The 22,322-nt window shown below is 55.8% G+C and overlaps 6 protein-coding genes across 9 annotated transcripts; 2 read left to right on the top strand and 4 right to left on the bottom strand.

Moving 5' to 3' along the window:
• Nucleotides 1-181: 181 nt before the first annotated feature.
• Nucleotides 182-4,071, bottom strand: fkbp9 (FKBP prolyl isomerase 9). The gene is made up of 9 exons (XM_077743392.1): nt 3,714-4,071; nt 3,226-3,371; nt 2,902-3,091; nt 2,588-2,733; nt 2,331-2,520; nt 1,875-2,210; nt 1,618-1,763; nt 1,294-1,457; nt 182-1,156 (listed from the first exon to the last, which is right to left on the bottom strand). The coding sequence occupies exons 1-9, from the start codon at nt 3,914-3,916 to the stop codon at nt 977-979; spliced, it is 1,701 nt and encodes a 566-aa protein (XP_077599518.1). The 5' UTR covers nt 3,917-4,071; the 3' UTR covers nt 182-976.
• On the bottom strand, nt 3,998-11,266 carry slc52a3-2a (solute carrier family 52 member 3-2a). 3 transcript variants are annotated; one of them, XM_077743395.1, is made up of 5 exons: nt 11,209-11,266; nt 9,527-10,798; nt 9,176-9,299; nt 8,855-9,077; nt 3,998-4,107 (listed from the first exon to the last, which is right to left on the bottom strand). In XM_077743395.1, exons 2-4 carry the CDS (start codon nt 10,558-10,560, stop codon nt 8,868-8,870), a joined length of 1,368 nt encoding a protein of 455 aa, XP_077599521.1. In that variant the 5' UTR covers nt 10,561-10,798; nt 11,209-11,266; the 3' UTR covers nt 3,998-4,107; nt 8,855-8,867. The 3 variants fall into 3 exon arrangements, with proteins under 3 accessions (XP_077599521.1, XP_077599519.1, XP_077599520.1); XM_077743393.1 differs by lacking the exon at nt 3,998-4,107 and adding an exon at nt 7,525-8,049; XM_077743394.1 differs by lacking the exon at nt 3,998-4,107 and adding an exon at nt 7,525-7,978.
• On the top strand, nt 4,841-7,151 carry LOC144214758 (cartilage-associated protein-like). Its single transcript, XM_077743396.1, is given in 8 exon segments — nt 4,841-5,509; nt 5,512-5,594; nt 5,695-5,844; nt 5,937-6,108; nt 6,192-6,350; nt 6,462-6,607; nt 6,692-6,775; nt 6,971-7,151. Coding segments are annotated over 8 exon segments (1,206 nt in total). The 5' UTR covers nt 4,841-5,139; the 3' UTR covers nt 7,013-7,151.
• A 407-nt stretch (nt 11,267-11,673) lies between the features above and the next one.
• Nucleotides 11,674-14,749, bottom strand: slc52a2 (solute carrier family 52 member 2). Its single transcript, XM_077743091.1, has 5 exons — nt 14,209-14,749; nt 13,026-13,607; nt 12,624-12,909; nt 12,383-12,506; nt 11,674-12,270 (listed from the first exon to the last, which is right to left on the bottom strand). Exons 1-5 carry the CDS (start codon nt 14,504-14,506, stop codon nt 12,064-12,066), a joined length of 1,497 nt encoding a protein of 498 aa, XP_077599217.1. The 5' UTR covers nt 14,507-14,749; the 3' UTR covers nt 11,674-12,063.
• Nucleotides 14,750-14,910: 161 nt separating this feature from the next.
• LOC144214572 (uncharacterized) lies at nt 14,911-19,026 on the bottom strand. Its single transcript, XM_077743083.1, has 3 exons — nt 18,641-19,026; nt 17,767-17,833; nt 14,911-17,666 (listed from the first exon to the last, which is right to left on the bottom strand). Exons 2-3 carry the CDS (start codon nt 17,825-17,827, stop codon nt 15,199-15,201), a joined length of 2,529 nt encoding a protein of 842 aa, XP_077599209.1. The 5' UTR covers nt 17,828-17,833; nt 18,641-19,026; the 3' UTR covers nt 14,911-15,198.
• A 137-nt stretch (nt 19,027-19,163) lies between these two features.
• Nucleotides 19,164-22,298, top strand: fbxl6 (F-box and leucine-rich repeat protein 6). 2 transcript variants are annotated; one of them, XM_077743090.1, is made up of 10 exons: nt 19,164-19,466; nt 19,627-20,177; nt 20,279-20,437; nt 20,496-20,559; nt 20,684-20,815; nt 20,956-21,057; nt 21,148-21,261; nt 21,330-21,561; nt 21,682-21,925; nt 22,039-22,298. In XM_077743090.1, the coding sequence occupies exons 2-10, from the start codon at nt 19,681-19,683 to the stop codon at nt 22,166-22,168; spliced, it is 1,674 nt and encodes a 557-aa protein (XP_077599216.1). In that variant the 5' UTR covers nt 19,164-19,466; nt 19,627-19,680; the 3' UTR covers nt 22,169-22,298. The 2 variants fall into 2 exon arrangements, with proteins under 2 accessions (XP_077599216.1, XP_077599215.1); XM_077743089.1 differs by having other exon boundaries at nt 19,165-19,368.
• The last annotated feature ends 24 nt before the right edge of the window (nt 22,299-22,322 follow it).

Here is a 22,322-nt window from a genome sequence, read left to right as displayed (position 1 = left end):
GGGGAGGGGGGGGGGGCGTTTTGTTCGAGCCGTCCAGCAGCCACCGACCGACCGAGCTGACCAACTTTGAAGGAGCGGGGGTTGGTCCAAAAGAAGCAGCTGACGCCAATCCACTGATTGCACTCGCAGGACACTGAAGAATACGACATATTTTAACCATATAATCGAATGAAGACCATGATGTGTTTAACTCATTCATTTTATTATAGCTGCATCAGTTCTATATTGCTGTTGTACGATTATCAAATGAAGATATATTTAGCTGATTCATTTTAGTATAGCTGATTGATTTTGTATGTTACTATTGTATTATTGAGCACTGGTTTTAAGTTAATATCACACAGACTGTGGAGGTTCCCCTAAGATGAGGCCTTGACAAAGAACGGAGGCCCTCAGGCCAAATTCCTTGTGCCTTTAGCAAGAACGGGCCCTTTGTCCAATATCCTTGCAAAGATCTTGATTAACAGGAGGCTCCAAGGCAGTCCAGGCTGATAAGGAGACGAGCGGTGGCCATCTTCAAGGCCAAGGCTCCCTTCCGCCCCTATCGGGCCACTGCATTCCTAAAAGTGCTTCAAGGTGTGCTTTCATCAACCACGCTCTTGTTCTTCTCTTTGTTTTTATTTCAAATTGGGGGGGAAAGACACAAGTTATGGGCGATTACAGCATTTGCGTTGGTTGACGTACAACGTGGCACCCCGGTTCACCGTGGGTGACGTTGCGAGAGGGTCGAGTGGCTCTTAGCCCCTAGTTTGATGAAGACACGCGCTCCAAGTCCATGTGGAAATGGACTGACTGTACAGTGGAGAAAGAGAAGAGAAGAAGAGCCATGGCCCAGATGCCCAGCGGCACTTTTTGCACCCATCCAAAGGCAACGCAAGATCTCCGGCGATGGCGGCGGCGATGGCAATGGCGACGATGGCGGCGGCACGCTCCGCCATGGTTGGGCCGGTGGTCCAAAGATGTGGGGCCTCCCTCGTCATAGTTCGTCGTGCGAGGCGGCCTCGTCGGCTTTCAGCCTGAACTCGGCGGCGGTGATCTTGCCGTCGCCGTCGCGGTCTTGGTTGTCGAACATGTTGTCGATGATGCGTTGCGGCTGGAAACCGGGCGCCAGGCGCCCCCGCCCTTCGCCCACCTGCCGCAGGATGTAGTCGGCGAACTGGGAGGAGACGGGAACGTGAGCGTGGGCAGCGTCCCACCGACCGGCTGCTTTTCCGGGCGCCGCCGCCAACGACCGGCTGCTTTTCCGGGCGCCGATGCCAACGACCGGCTGCTTTTCCGGGCGCCGCCGCTTACCTCGTGGCGTTCCACCTGCTGGTTGTGGTCGTCGTCCATCTCCGTGAAGAGGTCGCCGCTCACCTCCTGGTTCCAGATGAACATGTAGCCTTCGGGGAGGCCGTCCTCCAGCCCCATCAACTCAATGTCAAAGACCAGGACCGCGCTGCCGGGAACCTCGTCCACTGTGCGAGATGTACTTGTCGGCCGCGAGCCAACCTTCCGCCATGCCCCAACTCCCGCCCGCGCCAAAGGGCCGCCTTCTTTTTTGGGTGGAGCGGCCTGGTTTTTTTGTCGTCCCCCCGGACCGGTGTAAAAAGTGCCCCCGGCGGGCGGGCCACTCACCCACTCCTTGTTCTCCGTATCCCAGGTGCGGGGGAACCAGCAGGTGGCGGCGCTCTCCCACGCACATTCCCAGCAGGCCCTCCTCCATCCCGGGCACCACCTGGTTGGCACCCAGCACCACGTCGTACGTCTTCCCGTACTTGTGCCTGGCGTGACAAAAGGGGGGAGTGGGGGGGGGGGGGGACGGTAAAAAGTGGAAGGGCGGACGGCGGTGGCGGCACGGGCGGCCATTTCCGGCTCTCCGCCTCCGAGCTCACGTGGAATCGATGGGGGTGCCGTCCATGAGCGTGGCGTTGTAGTGGTACTTGACAAAGTCGCCCTTCTTGGTCAGCTGGTGGCAAAGCTGGGGCTTGCCGGTCACCGTGACGGTCACGCCGTCCGAGGGGTTGTGGAAGTCCACCACCAGCACGTGGAAGACCAGCACGGCCGAGCCGGGGATCTTGGAGCCCGTGCCCTCCTCGCCGTAGGCCAGGTGCGGCGGGACGGTGACCGTTCTGCGCTCGCCCACGCACACGCCCAGCAGGCCCTCGTCCATGCCGGCGATCAGGTAGCCGCGACCCACGTAGGTGTCGTAGGTGCGGTTGCGCGAGTAGCTGGGGCGGGTGGGCAAAAAGAAGGATCGCAACCAATTGGCCTCGGACCCGGGAGGTACGGCGGCACCGCCCCCAAACCCCGCCCCCCCCCCGGGCCCGTCCACGCCCCTCTCGCCTCACCTGGAGTCAAACAAGGTCCCGTCCAGGAGGCTGCCGTTGTAGTGGTAGCGCACAAAGTCTCCCTGGACCGACTGGCGGGGACACGAGTCGGGCACGTGGCGCTCGGTGACGGCGATGCCGTCGCTGGGGTTGTGCAGATCCAGGAGGACCACGTCAAAGACCAGCGACGCCTGAGCGGGAATGTCGCTGCCTGTAGGCGGCGCCGAGGGGACGTTAGACGCCTTTTCCCCAGCTTTCCGTGCCTCTCGGCGGCTCACCGTCTCCATTCTCGCCGTACGCCAGCGAGGGGGGCATGGTGAGCATGCGCCTCTCGCCCACGCACATGCCCAGGAGGCCCTGATCCATGCCGGCGATCAGCCAGCCGATGCCCACGTAGGTGTCGTACGTCCGCATTCGGGTGTGGCTGGAGGAAGGCGTCGGGACGCGTCGGGGGTTTGCCGGAGGGGGAGGGGAGGGGGGGTTGGGGGGCCATCATCATCATCGTCAAATTCAGTTCAAAAAGGGCCATCATCCTTTTCATGGTCATTTTTCTTTTGATTTGACTTTATCAGGCGGGGGACGCCACGCCTACCTGGAGTCAAAGAGCGTCCCGTCCAGCAGCGTGCCGTTGTAGTGGTAGCGCACGTAGTCGGACACGGCCACCTTCCGCGGGCAAGCGGCGGGGGCGTGGTACGTGTCGATCTGCACGCCGTCCTCGGGGTTCCACACGTCCAGCAGCAGCACGTCAAAGTGGAGGACGGCGTCGGGCGGGATCAGGTCGCCTGAGGAAGGAGAACGTGGTCCTTGCTTGAGGCCAGAGGCCAAAGGCCAGAGGCCAGAGGCCAAAGGTCACAGGCCACAGGCCAGAGGCCAAAGGTCACAGGCCACAGGCCAAAAGCCAAAGGCCCCCACTCACCGTATCCTTGCTTCCCGTAGGCCAGGCGCGGTGGAATTTTCACTAGGCGTCTCTCGTTGACGCACATGCCCAGCAGGGCTTGGTCCATGCCCCGGATGAGCTGGCCCTTGCCCACAAAGACGTTGTAGGTGGCGCCGCGGTCGTAACTGCAAGGCAAGTGAAGTGGACGTTGACTGGCTGGAATGCTACTCTACGATGGATTTCCTGTCTTTTCCTCCTTTTTAAATCCAAATGATCTATCCATCGCAAAAGCTGTCCATTCACAAATTGATCAATTTTGCCAGCCTTAGAGGTTGGTGTTATTATTATTATTATATATATATATATAAAAATATTTTTATATGGACAGCTTTGAAATGTTGCTTGCTTGCCAGCTGCCCTCCTGCCAATCTGCCGCCTGCGTGGCTCTCGGGACCAACCCCCTGCGACCCGCGAACGGTGGCACGGTGGCACGGTGGACCCAAGCGGACCCAGCGTACACAATTCACCTGGAATCGAACTTCTTGCCGTCCGGAAACATGCCGTTGTAGTGGTACCGGACGTAGTCCCCCACTTGGACGGCGCGCGCACACTTGTCGGGAACGAAAGTCTTCTCGATGAGCAGCTCGTCGAACGGAACCAGAGGCGCGCTGCAGGCGGCCAGCGCCACCAGAACCGCCAGCCAGCAGAACCCGTCGACGTTTCGCATCATTTTATTTGCTGCGCCTTCACACTTTGAGGAGAAAGTACCAAAAAGAAACTCGTCCTCTTCCCCCGATGGAGCCTTTCCTTGCAGTCTACGCCGGCCCCAAGTTCTGCCTTCCCGGTCCAGCTCCCGGTCCCTGTTCTTGAAGGACCTGCAGTCAAGCGTGGTGATAGCATGTCGACATCCGGTTGGGACACCTGAAATAAACCCGTCATTGTGGATGATAACAGGTTTTGATTGAATGCAAATCAATCAAAGTCATCATCGGCCGTGAACAAAAGTTGTTTTTTTGTACTTGAGGCAAGAGAAAATGGTGTTTTGGAGTCTTTTGTTTTGACTACTTCCGTTAGAAAGCGCGGCTAAATCGACGCGAGCTTGTCACGCCCCTGAGCTTGAACGGGACAAGCTTTTTTTTCGGGGTACCACGTAGCGCACATGCGCAGTAATGTCTCGGCAAAGTGTCAACGTGGTAAGGGTCTCCACGTACCCACGTAAGCATATGGCATGAGTTTTCCGCTTTTACGACGCAGTTGGCTAAAGCTAGCGACGACCTTGGTTTCTGTTTTTTTTTTTTTTTTACTTATTAACAAAACGGTTCATTTTAGCCTAACTTGGGGCCGAGTTGGAAGCACTTTGGCGAGAGGAAATGAATGAATGCCTCTACGTGGCAGTGGGAGGGGCAGGCGGTTTTAAATTAGGCACAGAGAGAGAGAGAGAGAGAGAGAGAGAGAGAGAGAGAGAGAGAGAGAGAGAGAGAGAGAGAGAGAGAGAGAGAGAGAGAGAGAGAGAGAGAGAGAGGGGGGGGGGGGGGGGGGAGGGAGAGAGAGAGGGAGACAGAGAGACAGAGAGAGAGAGAGAGAGAGAGAGAGAGAGAGAGAGAGAGAGAGAGAGAGAGAGAGAGGGGGGGGGGGGGGGGGGGGAGAGGGAGAGAGAGAGGGAGACAGAGAGACAGAGAGAGACGACCTGGACGTACGACAACGAGTCAACTTCCACATAGTTGAAGCTATGAACATTCGTCGTGTTTCGACAAGAGCGGCGCTTTCCCTCCGCGGGCGCAAAAAGTTGGGATTTGAAAGCTTGTGTGTAGGAGGGTGGGTGGGAGGGGGGTTTCGGTCGTTAGGGCAGCTTAGGGCGGAGAAAGCCTCGCCGCGGCTACGTGTATCCAGTCCAGTCCAGGCCAGTCGACGGAAAAAAAAAAAAGGGGTCGAATCAGCAGGCAGGAAGACAAGATGTCCCACTCGCCGGCGCCCTCGTGCTTTCTTCTGGCCGTGGTGGCGGTGGTGGTGGTCCAGTGCCAGTACGAAAAGTACAGCTTCCGGAGCTTCCCCCGCAGCGAACTCATGCCGCTGGAGTCGGCCTACAAGTACGGCCTGGAGCAGTACACGGCCGAGAAGTGGGGGGAGGCGGCCGACTTCCTGGAGGTCTCCCTGCGCCTCCACCGCCTGCTGCGGGACAGCGAGGCCTTCTGCAACCTCAACTGCAGCTCGGCCCGCCGCCCCGACGAGAGCCGCTTCGCCGACTTCCCCGAGCTGCGGGCCTTTGGCAACGTCATGCTCCGGGCCCGCTGTCTCAAGCGCTGCAAGGGGGGCTTGCCGGCCTTCCGCAGAGCCCCCCGCCCCGAGAAACCCTGGACGACTTTGAGGCCAGGGAGCCTTACCGCTACCTGCAGTACGCCTATTTTAAGGTGAGGCCATGGGATGGAGGAGGAAGCGGGTTGGAAATTCCCCAACCCAAACAAAAGTACTCCGTACTATGATTTGTGACGTGCCACTGGGGCTCCTCAGACCGACAGGGTGGCCAAAGCCGTGGCGGCCGCTCACACCTTCCTGCTCAAGCATCCCAACGACGAGATGATGCAGAAGAACATGGCCTACTACAAGAGCCTGCCGGGGGCCGAGGAGCACCTGAAAGATCTGGAGACCAAATCCTACGAGGTGAGCCTGCCTTTGGGGGGGGCGCGGGGGGCGCGGGGGGATCAAGCTGTCCACCCACCGAGCCGGCTACGGCCTTCCGTCCTTTCTCTTAGACTTTGTTTGTTCGCGCCGTCCGGGCGTACAACGGCGACAACTTCCGGACGTCGGTGTCCGACATGGAACTGGCCCTGCGGGACTTCTTCAAGGTCTACGACGAGTGCCTGGCCGCCTCTGAGGGACCCCGCGACATCACCGACTTCAAGGACTTTTACGCCAATATAGCCGGTCAGTGTGGGAAGAAGAAAAAAAAAATTCCAAAAACAGATGACAATGAGATCTCGCACGACCAAAAATTGCCACGCCAACAGAAGATGGAGTCACCGTCTCCTCCTCTGTAGATCACTACACGGAGGTCCTGGAGAGAAAAGTGCGGTGCGAGAGCGACCTCACGCCAATGGTGGGGGGATTTGTGGTAGACAGGTTTGTGGCCACCATGTACCATTACCTGCAGTTCGCCTACTACAAGCGTGAGTAGCCGCCAAAGTGGCCTGGCCTGGCCTGGCGGGGCAAAAACAAAGCAAAAACCCAAAACAAAAACCGAAAGCCCGGCCTCTAACCTGTCCATTTTGTGCCCACAGTCAACGACCTGAAGAACGCAGTACCGTGCGCCGCCAGCTACCTTCTGTTTGACCCCGCCGACGAGGTGATGAACAACAACGTGGCCTACTACAAGTTTCACAGGGACAAGTGGGAGCTCGGCGACCAAGACTTCTTACCCAGAGCGGTGGGTCCGCCCGTTTTTTTTTTGTCCGTCGCCGTGGCTCGCGCTCGCCAGAACAACGGCAACATTTTTGCCTGTGTGGCGCAGGAGGCGCTACGCTACTACAACCAAACCAGCATGCAAGCGGAGATGTTGGACTTCTCCTTCAAGCATCTGGCCGGTGATGACGAGGTGACTCTCGGTTCCTTGACCGCTGCAATGTCGCAAGAGTCCACCAGGGAGTAGCACATGGCGCAAATTGCCAGGGTGCCGGTGGGGGGGGGGCCGGAGGTTTGGGTCCCAGTTGACTCCGGCACGTCGATCGACGTTGTTTAGCATTTTCCTTTTGAATCTCATCCCGTCTTTGTGTGCGTGTGTCGTCCGCAGGGGGAGGTGGTGGAGTTTATCGACGAGTTTCTGGAACCCTGAAAGCCAGCGCCAGCCGTATTTATTGACATTTTCCCCTCTTTGTTAAGCCCGAAAGTCGTCCGTGGCGACGCTAATGAACAAAGCCATGGATTGGTCCCCGTTTTTGTAGTTTTTTCCATTAAAAGACCTTGCCAAAACACCACGGTGCTTTTCCTCGACCTGGATCAGGGCTCCCAAATGCTCCTCGTGCTAGAAAGAGGAGAAGGGGCGTCCCTTCCCAGGGAGGCCCCGGTCGAGAGCGGAGGTACGTACGCACGCAAATGCCAGCAAAAGCCAGCAAAAGCAAGCACGTGTTGAATGGTCTCCGAACATCGAGTCTCTGTGCAGTTTGTCACACCGGCGTGTCACACGGGGGGGGGGGGGGGGGGGGGGGGGGATTCTCTCGTGTTTTGGCCTTTTGAGAAAGAGCAAAGGGCGCAGAGCAGTGAGGTCAGCGCGGCCCGGGCTCGGAGGCGGAGCCCGCGCTTCCCCAAAGGCTCTTTTTTGCGTGCTTGAAGAACGAGGCCCGCTCGCACCTTTAGGACTTTATTAGGAGCAGCAGGTCACACAAAGCCTCCATCTTAACAACCGGCAACAAGAAGGCGGAATAGCCACGGCCATATTCTGCCACGGGCACAAATGCAGACGTCTACACACTTGGCGGATACATTTCACACGGCGTCACGGCTCTCTAAACACAATTGCCTACCGCCAGTCCTAATCACACGGAGTAAGTAGTATATGTACATCAGCTGTTACATTCATGGTCACGACGGCAAAGGGTGATCTTTTTTTGGGACCCGGTCATTTTCTGGCTAAGCGTTCGCGTGCCGCACCACCCATTAAAACGAGACTTGGACCGACCGGGGCGCTGAAGCAAGCTCCAACAAGACATTGTGCCACGGATTCCTCAAAAAGCTGGCTCCGCCCCCCGGGAGCGGCTCCCCTCGTCACGCCGTCAACGCATCGGGCGCACTGGAATGTCCCCTCCGGTGAAAGTGGACCCAAGATAGGTGATAAAAAAGAAAAATCATCCAAAGGGATACTCCTTGGCTTGGCTTAGGGAGCGCCAGTCCAACGCCAGTCCAACGCAAAAAAACGACATCGTATAGTAAGGCTTTTAGATTCAAAAGACGACATAGTATAGTAAGGCTTTTTAATCGCAAAAAAACGACATAGTATAGTAAGGCTTTTTACTTCAAAAAACGACATAGTATAGTAAGGCTTTTTATCGCGAAAAAACGACATAGTATAGTAAGGCTTTTTACTTCAAAAAACGACAGTATAGTAAGGCTTTTTATCGCAAAAAAACGACATAAGGCTTTTTACTTCAAATAACGACATAGTATAGTAAGGCTTTTTAGCGCAAAAAAACGACATAGTATAGTAAGGCTTTTTAGCGCAAAAAAACGACAGTATAGTAAGGCTTTTTATCGCAAAAAAACGACATAAGGCTTTTTACTTCAAATAACGACATAGTATAGTAAGGCTTTTTACTTCAAAAAACAACATAGTATAGTAAGGCTTTTTAGCGCAAAAAAACGACATAGTATAGTAAGGCTTTTTATCGCAAAAAAACGACATAGTATAGTAAGGCTTTTTACTTCAAAAAACGACATAGTATAGTAAGGCTTTTTATCGCAAAAAAACGGCATAGTATAGTAAGGCTTTTTATCGCAAAAAAACGACATAGTATAGTAAGGCTTTTTGCTTCAAAAAACGACATAGTATAGTAAGGCTTTTTATCGCAAAAAAAACGACATAGTATAGTAAGGGTTTTTACTTCAAAAAACGACATAATATAGTAAGGCTTTTTATCGCAAAAAAACGACATAGTATAGTAAGGCTTTTAGATTGGTTTACCTGCCGATCTCTTTCACAAACACGGCGTGTTGCACGGGTCTCCGGAAGCAAAGAGGTCGTAGACGCTGACGGCGGGGAAGACGGCCAGGGCGCCCAACAGAGAGCCCAGCTGCACCACCGCCCCGCACCACACCAGGGCGCCGTGGCCCTCGTCGCGTAAGATCACCCCAATGATCACCTTGACGTAGGACAGGCTGAGAACAAAGGCCATCCACGCCGCCACCTGTCAGACAAAGGTGGAGGAAGGGTCAGGAGGTGCGGGAAATAGCGCGGCTCCAGGTCAGGACACTACCGGGGCGGGAAGGCCTCGGCCCCACTCACCATGATGGCACCGCCCCACGGGTCATTCACCAGCAGTGGGCACGGGCTGAGGGCGGCCATGCTCACGATGTAAACCCCGACGCCGCTGCCCAACGCCGTGAGCGCCCCCATCAGCCTCAAGGACCTGCTCGCGAGCACACATGCAATTACGGCTGTTGCAAGCTGCTAAAAGCCTATAGTTTAAAAACAATAAAGTGCCGTTTACCGGCCGGCCACGTTACTACGCTTTTGAAGAGCAACTCGTATGCTACGGATGGCTGCGAGCGCGTTGACATAAATCAAATAGGACTAAGAAAAACAGGCGGTACAAATAGAGCAGAGTTGGAGAAATGGCGGGCGGCGTGCTCTTACCTGACGGGAAAGAAGGTGGCCACCAAGCAGGCCAAAGGGTTGGACGCGGCCGCCACGATGGAGGACAGGTGATAGACCTTGCTCCCGTAGGGTGCGCACGAGTACGACTGCAAGGACGGGAGCACGCCGTTGGTCAGCGCGTTGCTCCACGCCAGGACGGTGAAGATGTAAAAGACTTGCGTCCGGCCGTAAGTCCCCAGGCCCAAAGGGCTTCTCCGTCTCCGGGGTTGGGGCGCCTCCGCCATGGGTCTCGCCTCCGCCATGGGTCTCGCCTCCGCCATGGGGCCCACCTCCGCCATGGGCCCCGCCTCCGCCATGGGCCCCGCCTCCGCCATGGGCCCCGCCTCCGCACGCTCCTTCCGGTCTGGCCACCGTACCCTCCCCTCGGCGGCGGCGCGACGGTTGAGCAGCAGGAAGGCCGCCGAGCACGCCAGCATGATGGCGCTCAGGAAGAGGAAGAAGACCTCGGGCGAAAAGCGGGCCGGACGAAAGACGGGGACGGCCTCGCTGGCGTTCCGGCCGGCGGGGCCCCGCACGCAGTCCACCGCGCCGGCGCCCTGGACCAGTGCCACCAGGGCGGGCAGGAGGCCGCTGGCCCCCTCGCCCACGTAGTAGGTGGTGAGGTAGCGGGGCTCCAGCCGCGCCATGAAGGGAAGGAAGGTCACCGAGGACGTGCAGTCCACGGCGGCCAGGAAGAAGGCCAGGACCAGGAAGGCCACGCTGCGGGGCGCTCCCGCCACCACCAGCGTCTCCTTCCAGAAGAAGGCCAAGAGGAAAGTGGCCAGCGTGCCCAGGGCCAGCACGCCGCGCACCGCCGCCCTCTCGTCCAGGCCCCCCGGCCGGAGACCGTGCGCCAGGGCCAGGGCCAGCGGCCCCACGTTGGCCGCCTGGATGAGGAGCGACAGGTAGGACGGGAGGTGCCAGCCCTCCGGGACTTGGGGGACCAACAGGGGCAGCTCCACCCACAGACCGTTGACGGACACCCAGGAGCCCGTCCCGAAGAGGCACGCCAGGAGGTGGGTGAGTGCCGACATAGCCCCCCGCTCCCCGGGGCCGGCCGGTTTCCGCCTCGGGACGTGGACGGGAAGCCGAGGTGGGTGGCGAGCGGGCGGGGTCCTCGGGCGCCGCCGTCAGCCCGGGCCCAGACTCCGGGGCGGAAGGTCCGCCGGAGCAGCCCGGCGAGATTGCAACCTTTCTCGGGCGGGAGGCCTCCGGGTGGCGTGTGAGCGGGGGGGGGGGGAGGTTAATGTTTACTTGTTGGTCCGCTCGTTCCTGCGACAGTACAAAGAACAGCTTTAGGTGGAAATCATTACACGGGCAAATAAGAACACTCGTGAGTTTCCACTCGGGCCCGGCGTGCCAGGTGAGCGAGCGCTTCCTTTCTACCCCCCCACGGCCATTACATAAAGTGGCCAAGCACCAGGCGGGACCCCGCGGATCTCGGATGTGGCCCGCCGCGTCATTTCGTGCGGCCCGGGAAAGTCGTCCGCGAGTGCCGTCTTTCTGTTTTAGGATCAAATTCGATGTATATCACAGTTGGTGATTTTCCTACCAAAACGCTAGTATTATCCAGGTGAGAAAAGCGATGGCAGCCAAACGCAAGAATGGATGGAGCCCGTCCTCGGGATTGACGCAAGCATGCAACAAACAAGTGCGTTTTGAAAATCCAAAAGTATACTCACGAGTTACGGCGTGCTGGAGTCACTGACAAAGTCCAGGCGGGGACCAAGAGTCTTCCCGGCCGGCCCAGAGTGGGCGTGCACGCACTTGTCTCTCCCCCCCCCCCCCCCCCAAGCTCATGGGGCCGTGACACGTGCCGCTTTCAACGGATGGCCGGTTGTTTGTTAAAGAGCCTCTTCGAGAGTTTTCCTCGTCAAGTACATTCCTCGCGGTCACTCACATTCGCGATGCTTTCGGGGAGCGGCGATCTTAACGTGCTACAAAAAAACATCTAAATAAAACGTCTTTCATGGGACGCCAGACCATTAGAATAGTTGGCGGAATGGTCGTAGGGGGCCTACGGGACTCCGTTCCGGGTCCTCTGTTCCGCTTTTCTTGTCTTTAGCTAGCGTGGGTGAACCCTGGATCGGCTGGGCCACCCGGTCATTTCACCGTAAGGCGCTCTATGGAGAAAGCCTACAGACATCTTTTAGAAAGTAAGGAAAAAGCATTTATTTACACTTAATCCGAGGCACTTTACAGTCCATTCTAGCAAGCATGCTAATGATGAATGTACTGGTGGACTGTGCCATTTCCTTCCTCTTCTTTGACTATCCAAGAGCAAGAGGCAGCGCCACACCAAACAGTCAGTCTCTTTGTGTGCGGCACTTCTTCGTAAACGTGGCTGGAGAGGAATTTGGAAGGCAGGATCGGATGGACTTGAGTGTTGGAGAAAAAGTGCACATTTGAAGGGCTCAGCCCAAGAGGATGTGCTTTCCCTGAAGCCAATGTTCAAACAATAAACCAGCGGGCAGGTTTTAGTTCAGGTTCAGTTCTGGCGTCTTGGCTGTGCCCGCGTGGAAAAATACAGGGTGCCCTCAAGGGCACTCAAAGCAGTCCTTGGCCTGCTTAAAAACCTGATAGACGTTGACCAGCGGGAACATGGCCAGGGCGCCCACCAGCGAGCCCACCTGAATGGAGATGCCGCACCACAGGAGGCCGGCGTGGCCCGCCTCGTGCAGCAGGGTGCCGATGGCGACCTTCAGGTAGGAGAAGAGGCCCGTGAAGAGAATCCACGAGGACACCTGCCACAAAGGCACGTGTCGTCTTTAGGAGCTAGCCAGGCTTTTGTCCACTGGCTATGCTTCAGTCCCAGATATGGGGAAAATCGTTTTCTGATTTGATCAGAGCACTCACCACCAGGGCCACGCCGGCCGTCTTCCCCTGCAACGGTGGACACGGGCTGTGCAGCGCCAGGACCAGGAGATAGACGGCAAAGACCCCGCCGGACAACGACAAGATACCCAGGCGCGCGGAGGACCTGGAGGGAAAAAAACAAAAGTCTCCGCTCGTAAGCCACGCCGCCATGGATTCCTGGATGAAATCCTCCTCCATTGAACCGACGGGAGAGGGGCCATACCGCCACCAATCCACTCACCTGAGGATGACAAACATGGCGACAAAGCAGCCCAGGGGATTGGCCATGTTGCCCAGGACCACCGACAGGTGAAAGGCCATTCTGCCGTAGGGCAAACAGGTGAAGCTCTGGACGGACGGCAGGACGCCGTTGGTCAGGGCGTTGGAAACGGCCAGCAGGGCCAGGAGGTAGACGTTGTGGAGCGTCCAAAAAGACCCGGCCACCCCGGCCACCGCCCGCGCCTCTTCCACGGCCGACGGGGAACTTCCGTTGTCCAGCTGGCGCGCCTCGTCGCCGTTGTCGCTTTCTAAACACGTGTCACAAACTTCATTTCAGGCACACTCAAATCAAACCATCAATGTGCCTTCGGCTTTTGTAGACCTACGCAAGAATAAAATACTTGCAATCCCACATAGTACTTACTTTGAACGTTAGCGTAGGACCCTCGCGTGTCGTCGTCGGCGGCGGCGACATCTTCGGAGGTGGCGGGGCGCCTCGTCAGAGCCAGGAAACTCAGGGCGGAAATGGACAACATGACGAACAGGAACCAGAAAAAGTTTTGCGCGGGGAAATTCTCCTCCAGCGAGTGCGGTCGCACCGTGCCGTTGACGCTGGGGCACTCCACTCGACCAACGCCTTGCCCCAGGGCCACCACGCACGGGAAGAGCGCGCTCAAGCCCTGGCCCACAAAAAAGGTGCGGATATAGCGTGGGGGGTAGCGAAACATGAAGGGCAAGAAGGTGACGTTGGAGGTGCAGCACACCAACGACAGGACAAAGGCCACGAGCAGAAAGGGCAACGAGCGCCGCTGGCCCGCCACCTCCACCGTCTCTTTCCAGAAAAGGGCCAGCAGCGCCGACGCCACCACCGCCAGCGCCTGGAGGCAGACGATGAGCCGCCGTTCGTTCAGTCGGCCCGGCGCGCAGCGGTGCGTGGCGGTCACCGCCGCGGGACCTATGTTGCCGAAGGCTATCAGCACCGAGAGGTAGGCCGGTAGGTTCCAACCTGCAAAATAAAATTAATTCATTAATAAGCACCGCCGTGGTTACGACATTCCGCATGGGGCGACAAAATAGGAGTCGTTTTTTTTGTTTGAGTGACAGGCGAGTGTATATTTTTGTTCCCAAAGTCGTGAAATAGTGTGGTGTGCTAATGCAGCATCCAGCCATTGACCAAGTCCAATCATGTGTTGTTTTGAGTCATTCCTACTACGTTGGATTCCATTAGTAGTTCGTCGCCGGGACACCCACCTCAAATGAATGGTTAACATAAGATATTGGTATCATCTTGATTCCGGTGTCATTTTATTAGTGGGAGGTCAGCGATTCGATGTATACTATTCCCGTGCAATTGTACTGACTGTACGGCAAATAAGAAGTCATTCTGAGCTTGTCGTCAACTACTTTCCAAAGTCTCGCCAGAGAAACAAATACCCGGAAATGACGACAAAAGTCATGCGACGACGTGTAGACTTTAGATATAGTACTTAGTTGACACGGTCTCAATCAAAATGAATGACAATTTGGTAAATTCGAAGGCAAACAAAGTCGAGAGAGCCTTGCAGCTAGCCCGACCGACCTATAGTGAACACGAAACAGCCACTGACCTTCGGGTAGCACGTTGACGACGACCGGGAGCTCGACCCACAGGCTGTTGACGGAAATCCACGAGCCCATGGCAAACAGCGCCATGAGGGCGTGGGTCACCGCGTCGCTACTCCACCAGGCGGTCGACATGACGCCGGAACAGAGCACGCTCAATAAAAACCTTAGCTCTAGTTCACATACGACGACACATTTAGTCGAGAACACTACGCCGGCACGCTCGCCCACCACGCTACTATTGTGATTTGAAAAAAAAAAATGGTGGTCAATTTCCAAGTGTTCACGCCCCTTGAGATGCATTCAAGTACTTGTCGTAAAAATGGCAACACGCTAACTTCAAAGGGCTCTCGGTTGTATGGAGATATCTTCTTCGGGAGTCACTGATTCAGTCTGCGCCACCGACTCCAGCCCGAGGGCGAAGACCAAAGCACGCTAAATAAAACCAATAAGCTCTTGTTGATACATTAGGTGGAGGAAAATCGACCGGCAATACAGCACTCCGCGCTCCCATTCTGTGTTGAAAGATGTTGAAAAATTGTTCCCGCCCCTTGAGATGCCTTTACGTACCCGTCGTAAAATAGCCACACGCTACCGGTTGTACAAGAGTCGGTGTCCCCCATTTCATAAGCATGAATTTGCCCGTCTAGTTTGCGACACAACCACTCGGTGACCTTCACCTTTCACCATAAAGACAAAACACTCTGTTTTGCGCGACTTCAAAAATGACGGGTCCAACGTGGCATGGACCCGCCAATCAGTTATATTGATCATCAGTATATTTGTCACAGCACTTCAAAGGTCAACAAAGGCAGACCGTGACAAATACAAACGAAAATACATTCAGTCTCAGTAGTAAAAAAACAAAACAAAAAAAAACCGATCACATTATTATAATAATAGCAGAGAGGACCCATGATGGACCAATGTCTCCATTTTCCCTCGTTCATGTAAATAATTAGACCAGCTTGGGGTTCCATCGGGTGTCGGGGATACTAGCGGTGGCGTGGTTTTATCTTGCCGCTCGCCCTGGGGGTCAAAACGATGGAGTAGCCCGGCTTGAGGCGGGGCAGCGCCAGCTTCAGCTTCAAAACCATGTCGGTGCTGGTGCGGAAAGCGGAGTTGAGAATGGGCTCCGTGTTGCGCAGCACCATTTTCTGGTAGAGAATCTCACAGCGGATGGCTTCCCGCCTGCCCTGCCTGTTAAAGTCGGCCAGGCGCAACAGCAGCTTGTCCACGTCCTGTTGGCTTCGACAGGGCCCCCCGTTCCTCTCCACGGTGGCCGTGATGTACTCCAGGTCGGTGCTCTCGGGAGAGGCCTTCTTGGCCGCCGCCGGCTGCGTGGGCGGTCGCCTGGCCGCCCGCGCCCGCCCGCCGCGCCCCCTCGTCGCCCAACTGGCCTCGGCCCGGGGGTCGGGCGCCGGCCCCTCGGAAGCATTTTCAGACTCGGACGAACTCCACTCTTCCGAGCTGTCCGAGCGGGCGGCGGACGCCGCCGCCTCCGCCACCGCCGCCGCCTCCGCCACCGCCGCGCTGTTTTTTCTCCCCGGGCCGTTGTCGTAAGGGTAGTCGGCCGTCAGGACGCCAAACTTGCAACTCAACAGCCGGATGTTCAGATGGGACGACGGCACGGTGGAAAAGCAACCCCCCGGCAGGAAGGCCCCCAGGTGTCTGGCGGCCACGGCGGTGATGTCCTTGACGATCTTCTTCAGGAGGACCTTGATGAGTTCTCTGTTGGTGTGCAAGTCGTGGCAGTAGCGATACACGCCCGTGTAGGTGATATCGTGCAGCGGGAACTGCAGGAAGACGTTGGTGACGTTGTCGGGCGCCATCAGGCCGGAGGGGTCTTTGGCCCATTCCAGGAACTTCTGGTAGAGGCACAGCAGGTACTGGCTGTAGAGGGAGTATTCGCCGGCGCTGTTGAGGAGCTCCCAGTAGGGGCCCACCACTTTGCAGTAGATGATGCCCAGAACGCAGACGGCGCTCTGGATGACGGGATCGCTGGAATCGGCCACCAGGCTCTCCAGGAGCACGTTGGGCTCGCCCTCGCTGTCCAGCGCCAGCATGTCCGAGAAGAAGAGCGCCATCTCCCGGTGGTGGTGGCCCAGGGCGGCGGCGGCCTCCAGGTAGCTGGCGAAGCGCGTGGGCGGCTTGGCCGCCAGCAGCGAGGGGTTCTTCTTCTCCTCGCAGAAGGCCACCCAGTGCTTGCTGTAGTCGAGCAGGGCGCCCCCGCGGGCCGTCAGCACGCTGGGGGCCATGTGGACGAAGCGGTAGGTGGCGCTCTCCGGCAAGTTGACCACCTTGTGGAAGAGCGGGTTGCGGTCGCGCCCCAGCTTCTGGCCCAGCGAGCGGCTCAGCTCGCCCTCGAAGGCCAGCATCTGCCGCTCCACCGCCTGGTGCAGGTCCACCAGGAAGTTGGCGTTGTGGTGCAGGAAGACCACCGGGGAGGCCAGGGAGGCCTCCCGGCTCACCGACAAGAGCATCCTCTCAAACATTTGCATGGCGGGGTGCCTCCTGCACGTTAGCGCGTACTGATTCCTCAGCAGTTCCAGGGAAATCTTCTGGCATTCTTGGGTGGGGCCGCCGTGGATCCTGGACAGCTTCTGAACCGAGAGCATGGCCACGTCCAGCAGGGAGGGCGAGCCCCCTTCGCCGGGCGGCACCACGTGGTTGTGGTGGCGGTGGTGTTCGAAAGAGACCCCCTCTGGATCCCCGCCAGATGAGATTTGTGGCGCCCGCTTTTCTTCCTTGACGACGACGGCGGCGGCGTTGGCCCTTTCCCCGGTCCACGAGCGCGAGCGCCTCTTGGCCAGACTTTTGTGGTAGTCCCTGGAGCTCAGCAGCTCAAAGGGACTCTGGAGCATGTTCTCCATCACGGCGTTGCGCCTGTGGCTTCTGGTGGCCCAAGTGCGGGAGCACAGCTTGAGCTTTTTGATCTTTTTCTTCAGGTCCTTGTAGGCCTTCTGAATGTGGCCGTCTTTGCAGTAGTCCGGGTTGAAGTTCCTCAGCCAGGTGACCAGGTTGATGGGCGACACCCTCTCCCGGCCGACAAAGTCGCTGAGCTCCAGGATCAGGCCGTTGGTGACCTCGATGGACTGCGCCCGCTCAGAGAAGTCTTTCATCTTCAGAAGATGTTCCCTCTCCACGCCGATGCTGTCGCAGATGGGACCCACCAAGTTAAAGTTGACGTGGGATTCCAGGAAGGCCCGCCTGGCCTCGCCCGTCAAGCTGGAGGCGGTGGCGCTTCCTCTCTCGATCAAGCAGCGAAAGTCGGCCGAGTGGCGAGACGGGAAGAGCCTCTTGAGCCAGACGATCAGAGAGCGCCACGAGAAGTTGTTGTCCTCCCTCACTAGTCCACTTTGAATCAGCAGTCTGTTCTTGCAAACTTCTCTGTCCAGATTCAAGCCTTCCCCCGTCTGCGGACCCACAAAGTCGGCCACCAGCTTCCAGTAGAAATCATCCCCTGAACAAGAGGAGAGAGAGAGAGACAAGAAGAGAAAAAAAATGACACAAATGCCGACAAATATTGCTGCCCCTTATGAATCAGGTGCCTCAAAACTTACTCAAATGGCTTTCATTCACAGATGCCTTTTCACTGAAAGACACATTCCTTCCCGGCTCCATTGCCAACTGTTTTGAAAGAGAAACAAAAACGAACAGATGAGACAATCCTTACACTGATAAAAGACAGAGAAAATGACCCGCACAGTAAGTATATTGAAGTAGCATTGCCCTTTGAAATGACGTACGACTTCTTATGCATGAACATAAACGTGCGTTTTATAATCTATGGTATGCATAGATCATGCATAAATGTCCCCGGATTCGTCAAATTTCCCGCAACGTTTGACGAAGCTTATCAACAACACGAGCCCGAGTGCTGGGATTGTTTACTTCCGCATTTTAGCCCGCCCACAGCGTTTTGTCCAATCATCGAAGGGATGGATGCACACGGGCAAATGGGATCACTTTCTTGTCAAATCCTGGCTCGCTTGCAAGAATTGCAAAGTGAAAATTAACAGCACCGAGATAAAAGGGAAAAACTTCCAAGAAAGTGAATTTAGGTCCGAACCAAACAAATCAAACTATGGACTTTGGTGGTGCGAATAAACCTTAAATCAACGCCTGGGGCGGTGACAACACACGAGATCGATGACACGGCGTTAAACAAAGTAGACGGGACACCATTTATGGCTGGTGTGTTCTAGTGCCACTTTAGTGAGGAACGGTGATCGTAAACATCCACAATAAACCTTCAGTAAAGCTACACAATGTGCTTATTCGTAACGTACGCGCGATCGTTAGCATTGCTGTTTACGTCAAAGACCTATCACCAGGCGGATATTCCAGATCGTAACATATACAGTCTAGTGTCGCTAAAATGTCAAATAAATGATGAACGTGGAAGATGTTTTAAAAAGTTGAAGGTAGTTTTACCCTGAGAAGGTCGACGCTTTTTCAGGCGCCTTTCCACTCGTGGTCTCGCTTGAAAGTCAATGCAAGTGATGGCGGCTACGAAAGGCGGGCCTTTGTCTCCACCAATCGCGTGAAGCAAATCTACTGGCAACGGACTAGATGCACTAGCACGGGTAAAAAAGACATGTCTACGTGGCGGCCATCTTGAAAGGGGAAAAACATCGTCCCCATAAGTCATACCTTTTTCATTTGTTGACGGATTTGTATAGTGTCTTTGAGACATATAAAGAGTAGAACAAGTAGACACACAAAGTTTTGACACAAATACACATTACTATAAGAAACATCTTGGGAATAAATGCAGATGATACTGCGCCAGCACTGTTCCCTGATTTCTATGACTACTTTTAAGGAATAATAACTGAAAAGAACATTCGATCAGCCTAATGCATCTAGCTTTAGGATCAAGCAGCCAATAGTATTGCAGGGGTCCTTCTGCTGCAGCCAATGATTTTACACCAAGGCGTGCTCTGTCCAGACTGACGAAATCATAACATAAGCCTGGTTTTCTGGTTGCTGTATGTTGCTCGTTGTTGTTGTCGACTTCCATAGCTAACTAGGAGCTAGCTAGCTAGCGGCATTTGTTGTTGTTGTTGTTTTTTTTTTTTTTTTTACTGTGCCAGTAACACAGTAGTTTGCTCAAAATCAGACGTTTCCGATCTGAAAGAGGGATATCGTCGACGATTCCGGTGAGATAATGCCATATAATCGGGAAGCCAGAACAGGAAAGATGTGGGATTTACGTGGAGTATTTCTTCTATGATGTTTTTAAAGAAGTCTGAAGCAGGTGTAGTGGGAGTTTCACTAGTCAAACGAGGACACATATAACTAATAAAAAAAAAAAAAACATAATACTTCTTAGTTAAAGCAATGACACCTTTACCTCTTGGAATTATTACTTAGGCTTGAAATGAGACTCAGCGACTCTTGGGCTGTCTATTTTCCAGATGAATTCCTGACCGACTTGGTTGGCTTTATAAAGACCAGGAATCATCCCGGTGATGGCGTCCACCGACGCGGCGACTAAAGAGGCTGCGGCGTGCACGTCCAGTGCGGGAAACCAGCAACCAAAGTCCCAGAACGTTTCTGTGAAGAGAAAAACCACCCGAGCCAAAAGCCCCAGGGTGAAAAAGGCCCGGGTCAACAGTGTCAGCTACACCATTCACCAGGGAGAGGACATGCTCCTGGTCATCCCCAACAGCACCACCCGATACGACGACCCGGTCTGGGCGCCCAACAATACTCAAAGGGCCAAGAAAAAGAAGCTTCCCACCAAAAAGAGAGGACGGAAGAGCACTCCGAGAGCCGAGAAGGAAAAGCGCGCACCTATCATGCGCACCACGGCCGACCGGCGCAAAGCGCAGAGGGCGCCCGAGCCCGCGTTCGTGTCGACAATGCCAAATGACCACAGATGGGGGCAAAATCTTCCCGGGGAGGTCCTGGTCAGCATTTTTCAGATGGTGGTTATGCAAGATGGCGCCGTGCCCTTTCTCTGCAGGTATCACTCATTTTGACATGGTGGGGGGGGGGGGGGGGGGGGTTATGACAAAATGCAACGATTTGCAAGTAGGGCCTTTTTTCTACGTCCATCTCGGTCAGGGTGGGGAGGGTGTGCCGCTCGTGGAACGCCGCCGCCGCCACTCCCGCCCTGTGGCGGAAAGTCTCCGTGGGTCACTGTTGGGTGGCGCCGGGCAAGAGTCAGCCGCCCAAAACGCACCATGGGATAAAAGACACGTTCGGCTGGCTGGCGCAGAACAGGTCAGCCACTTCTCACACGGCTCGGTGAGCGATACCGTCGTCGGTTCATTTGTTTTAGGTTCAGCCAGCTGCGGGACTTCTCCCTCCATCACTGGAAGACAAACGTGGACTATGCAGTGGACGTAAGTCCACTGACATTTGCTTCGCCGTCCGAGCCACTCACATTCAAAGCAAAACATGAGTAAAAACAAACACACCTGTGATGGTATTAGAAATGAAGGAGAGCGCCGTGACTTTTCCCGGCAGGTGGTGTCGCGGTCGTGTCCTCACTTGAAGGCCCTGACGCTCTCTTACTGTAGCGGCCTGACGCCGGCGGCCTTCCAGAGCCTGGGCCTGCACGCCGGCTCGCTGCGGAGCTTAAATGTGCAGTACACGGAGGTGAGTGGATGAGGAGAGAGAGAGAAATTGTCTGCGGCAGCAGGCCAACGGTCTGGAAGAGGAAAACAGTTCACTGGCTTACGAGTCAATGTGGGCCGGAGGCGCTTCACGGGACAACGTTGACTTGACGCTACTTTCAGGTGGAAGGTCTGGCCCAGTACCTGGAAAGCCACGGCGCTCGGATCCAGCACATTTGGTTCACTCACAGCCCCAAGAACAACCGACTCCTCGCCGCCATCACCGTAAAGGAGCGCCCGACGCCCGTGGACCGAGCTTGGCCACCCGCCGACCTGTCTTTTGACATTTTTTTGATTTTTTTTTTTTTTTTTTAGAGAAAATGCTGTCCCAATTTAGAGTTGCTGGAGGTCAACACCATGCTGGACAGTCAAAACTGTGAACTTCGCATTTGCACCCAAGCCTTACAATGGGCTTGCCCCAAACTCAAGGTAATCCCCCGGCGAGGTGGGAGGGGGCTCGGCGGTGAGTGCTCCGTGGTTTGCTTTTCCGTGCTCAGACCTTCCGGATGATGAACGTCAGCCCGCTGCACAAGAACGTGCAGCCCCGAGGCCAGCCCCACGTGGGCTTCCCCCTTTTGGAGGAGCTGTGCATCGCGACCACGTCCTACTCCTACATGACCGACAAATACCTGCAAGACATTCTCTTTGGCTCTCCCCGGCTGCGAGTTCTGGACCTGCGGGGCTGCACCTCAATCACGTCGGACGGTCTGCTGGCGTTACCCTGCCTCGGTCAACTTTTTCTTCTTACTTTTTTTTTTTTTTAAATGGAGCCTTTAAAATGAGGTGTTTTTTTTTTGTTGGAAGATTGGCTATAATGTACAGGTGAACTTTTTTTTTGTTGTCTGGCAGAGCTGGAGTGCCTGTTCTGGGCTCAGTATTTCAGCAGCAACGTGTTGACATCGTGCCAGAAGCAAGGCATTTCCTCGGTGGCGCAAAAGTGGAGCCACACTCTGCGGCAGCTGGACGTGGCCAACCAGCCTTTCTCCGAGGCGGAACTGGAGATGGCCGTGGGCCACTTGGCCCGGGCCCACGCCAGCGACACCCTGCGTAGTCTCAACCTGAGCGGTACCAGGATCACCACCGCCGCCCTCAGGTAAGCCCACCGGGTGCGTCTCCTTAGCTGGCCCAATGGATTCCATTGGATTGGGAAAAGCCCCCCCCCCCCCCCAACACCCTCTGAACGTCCTCCTTGTCGCGGCTCGGCAGAGCTGTCATCGGGCAAAGCACGGCGCTCAACTACCTCAACCTGTCCTCCTGCCGCTACCTTCCCAGAGGCCTGAAGAGAATTTATCGCGGACAAGAGGAGATTGGCCGCTTGCTGGATCAACTGGAGTAGAGATCCCAGCCATCCTGACACATGTCAATCTTCTTTATATTTCAAGTTTTCTAAGCCGGTCCGATCCAACTCTTTTGTACTGCCGATTTAGGGGAGGGGCTTGTGAAATAAATCAATGGAATTTTCTATGGCCGGCTTTCCAAGTTGACAGTTT

Source organism: Stigmatopora nigra, chromosome 21 (assembly GCF_051989575.1).
Source record: "Stigmatopora nigra isolate UIUO_SnigA chromosome 21, RoL_Snig_1.1, whole genome shotgun sequence".
In the NCBI taxonomy this organism is placed as follows: Eukaryota; Metazoa; Chordata; class Actinopteri; order Syngnathiformes; family Syngnathidae; genus Stigmatopora; species Stigmatopora nigra.
This window is presented reverse-complemented; position numbering and strand designations above follow the sequence as displayed.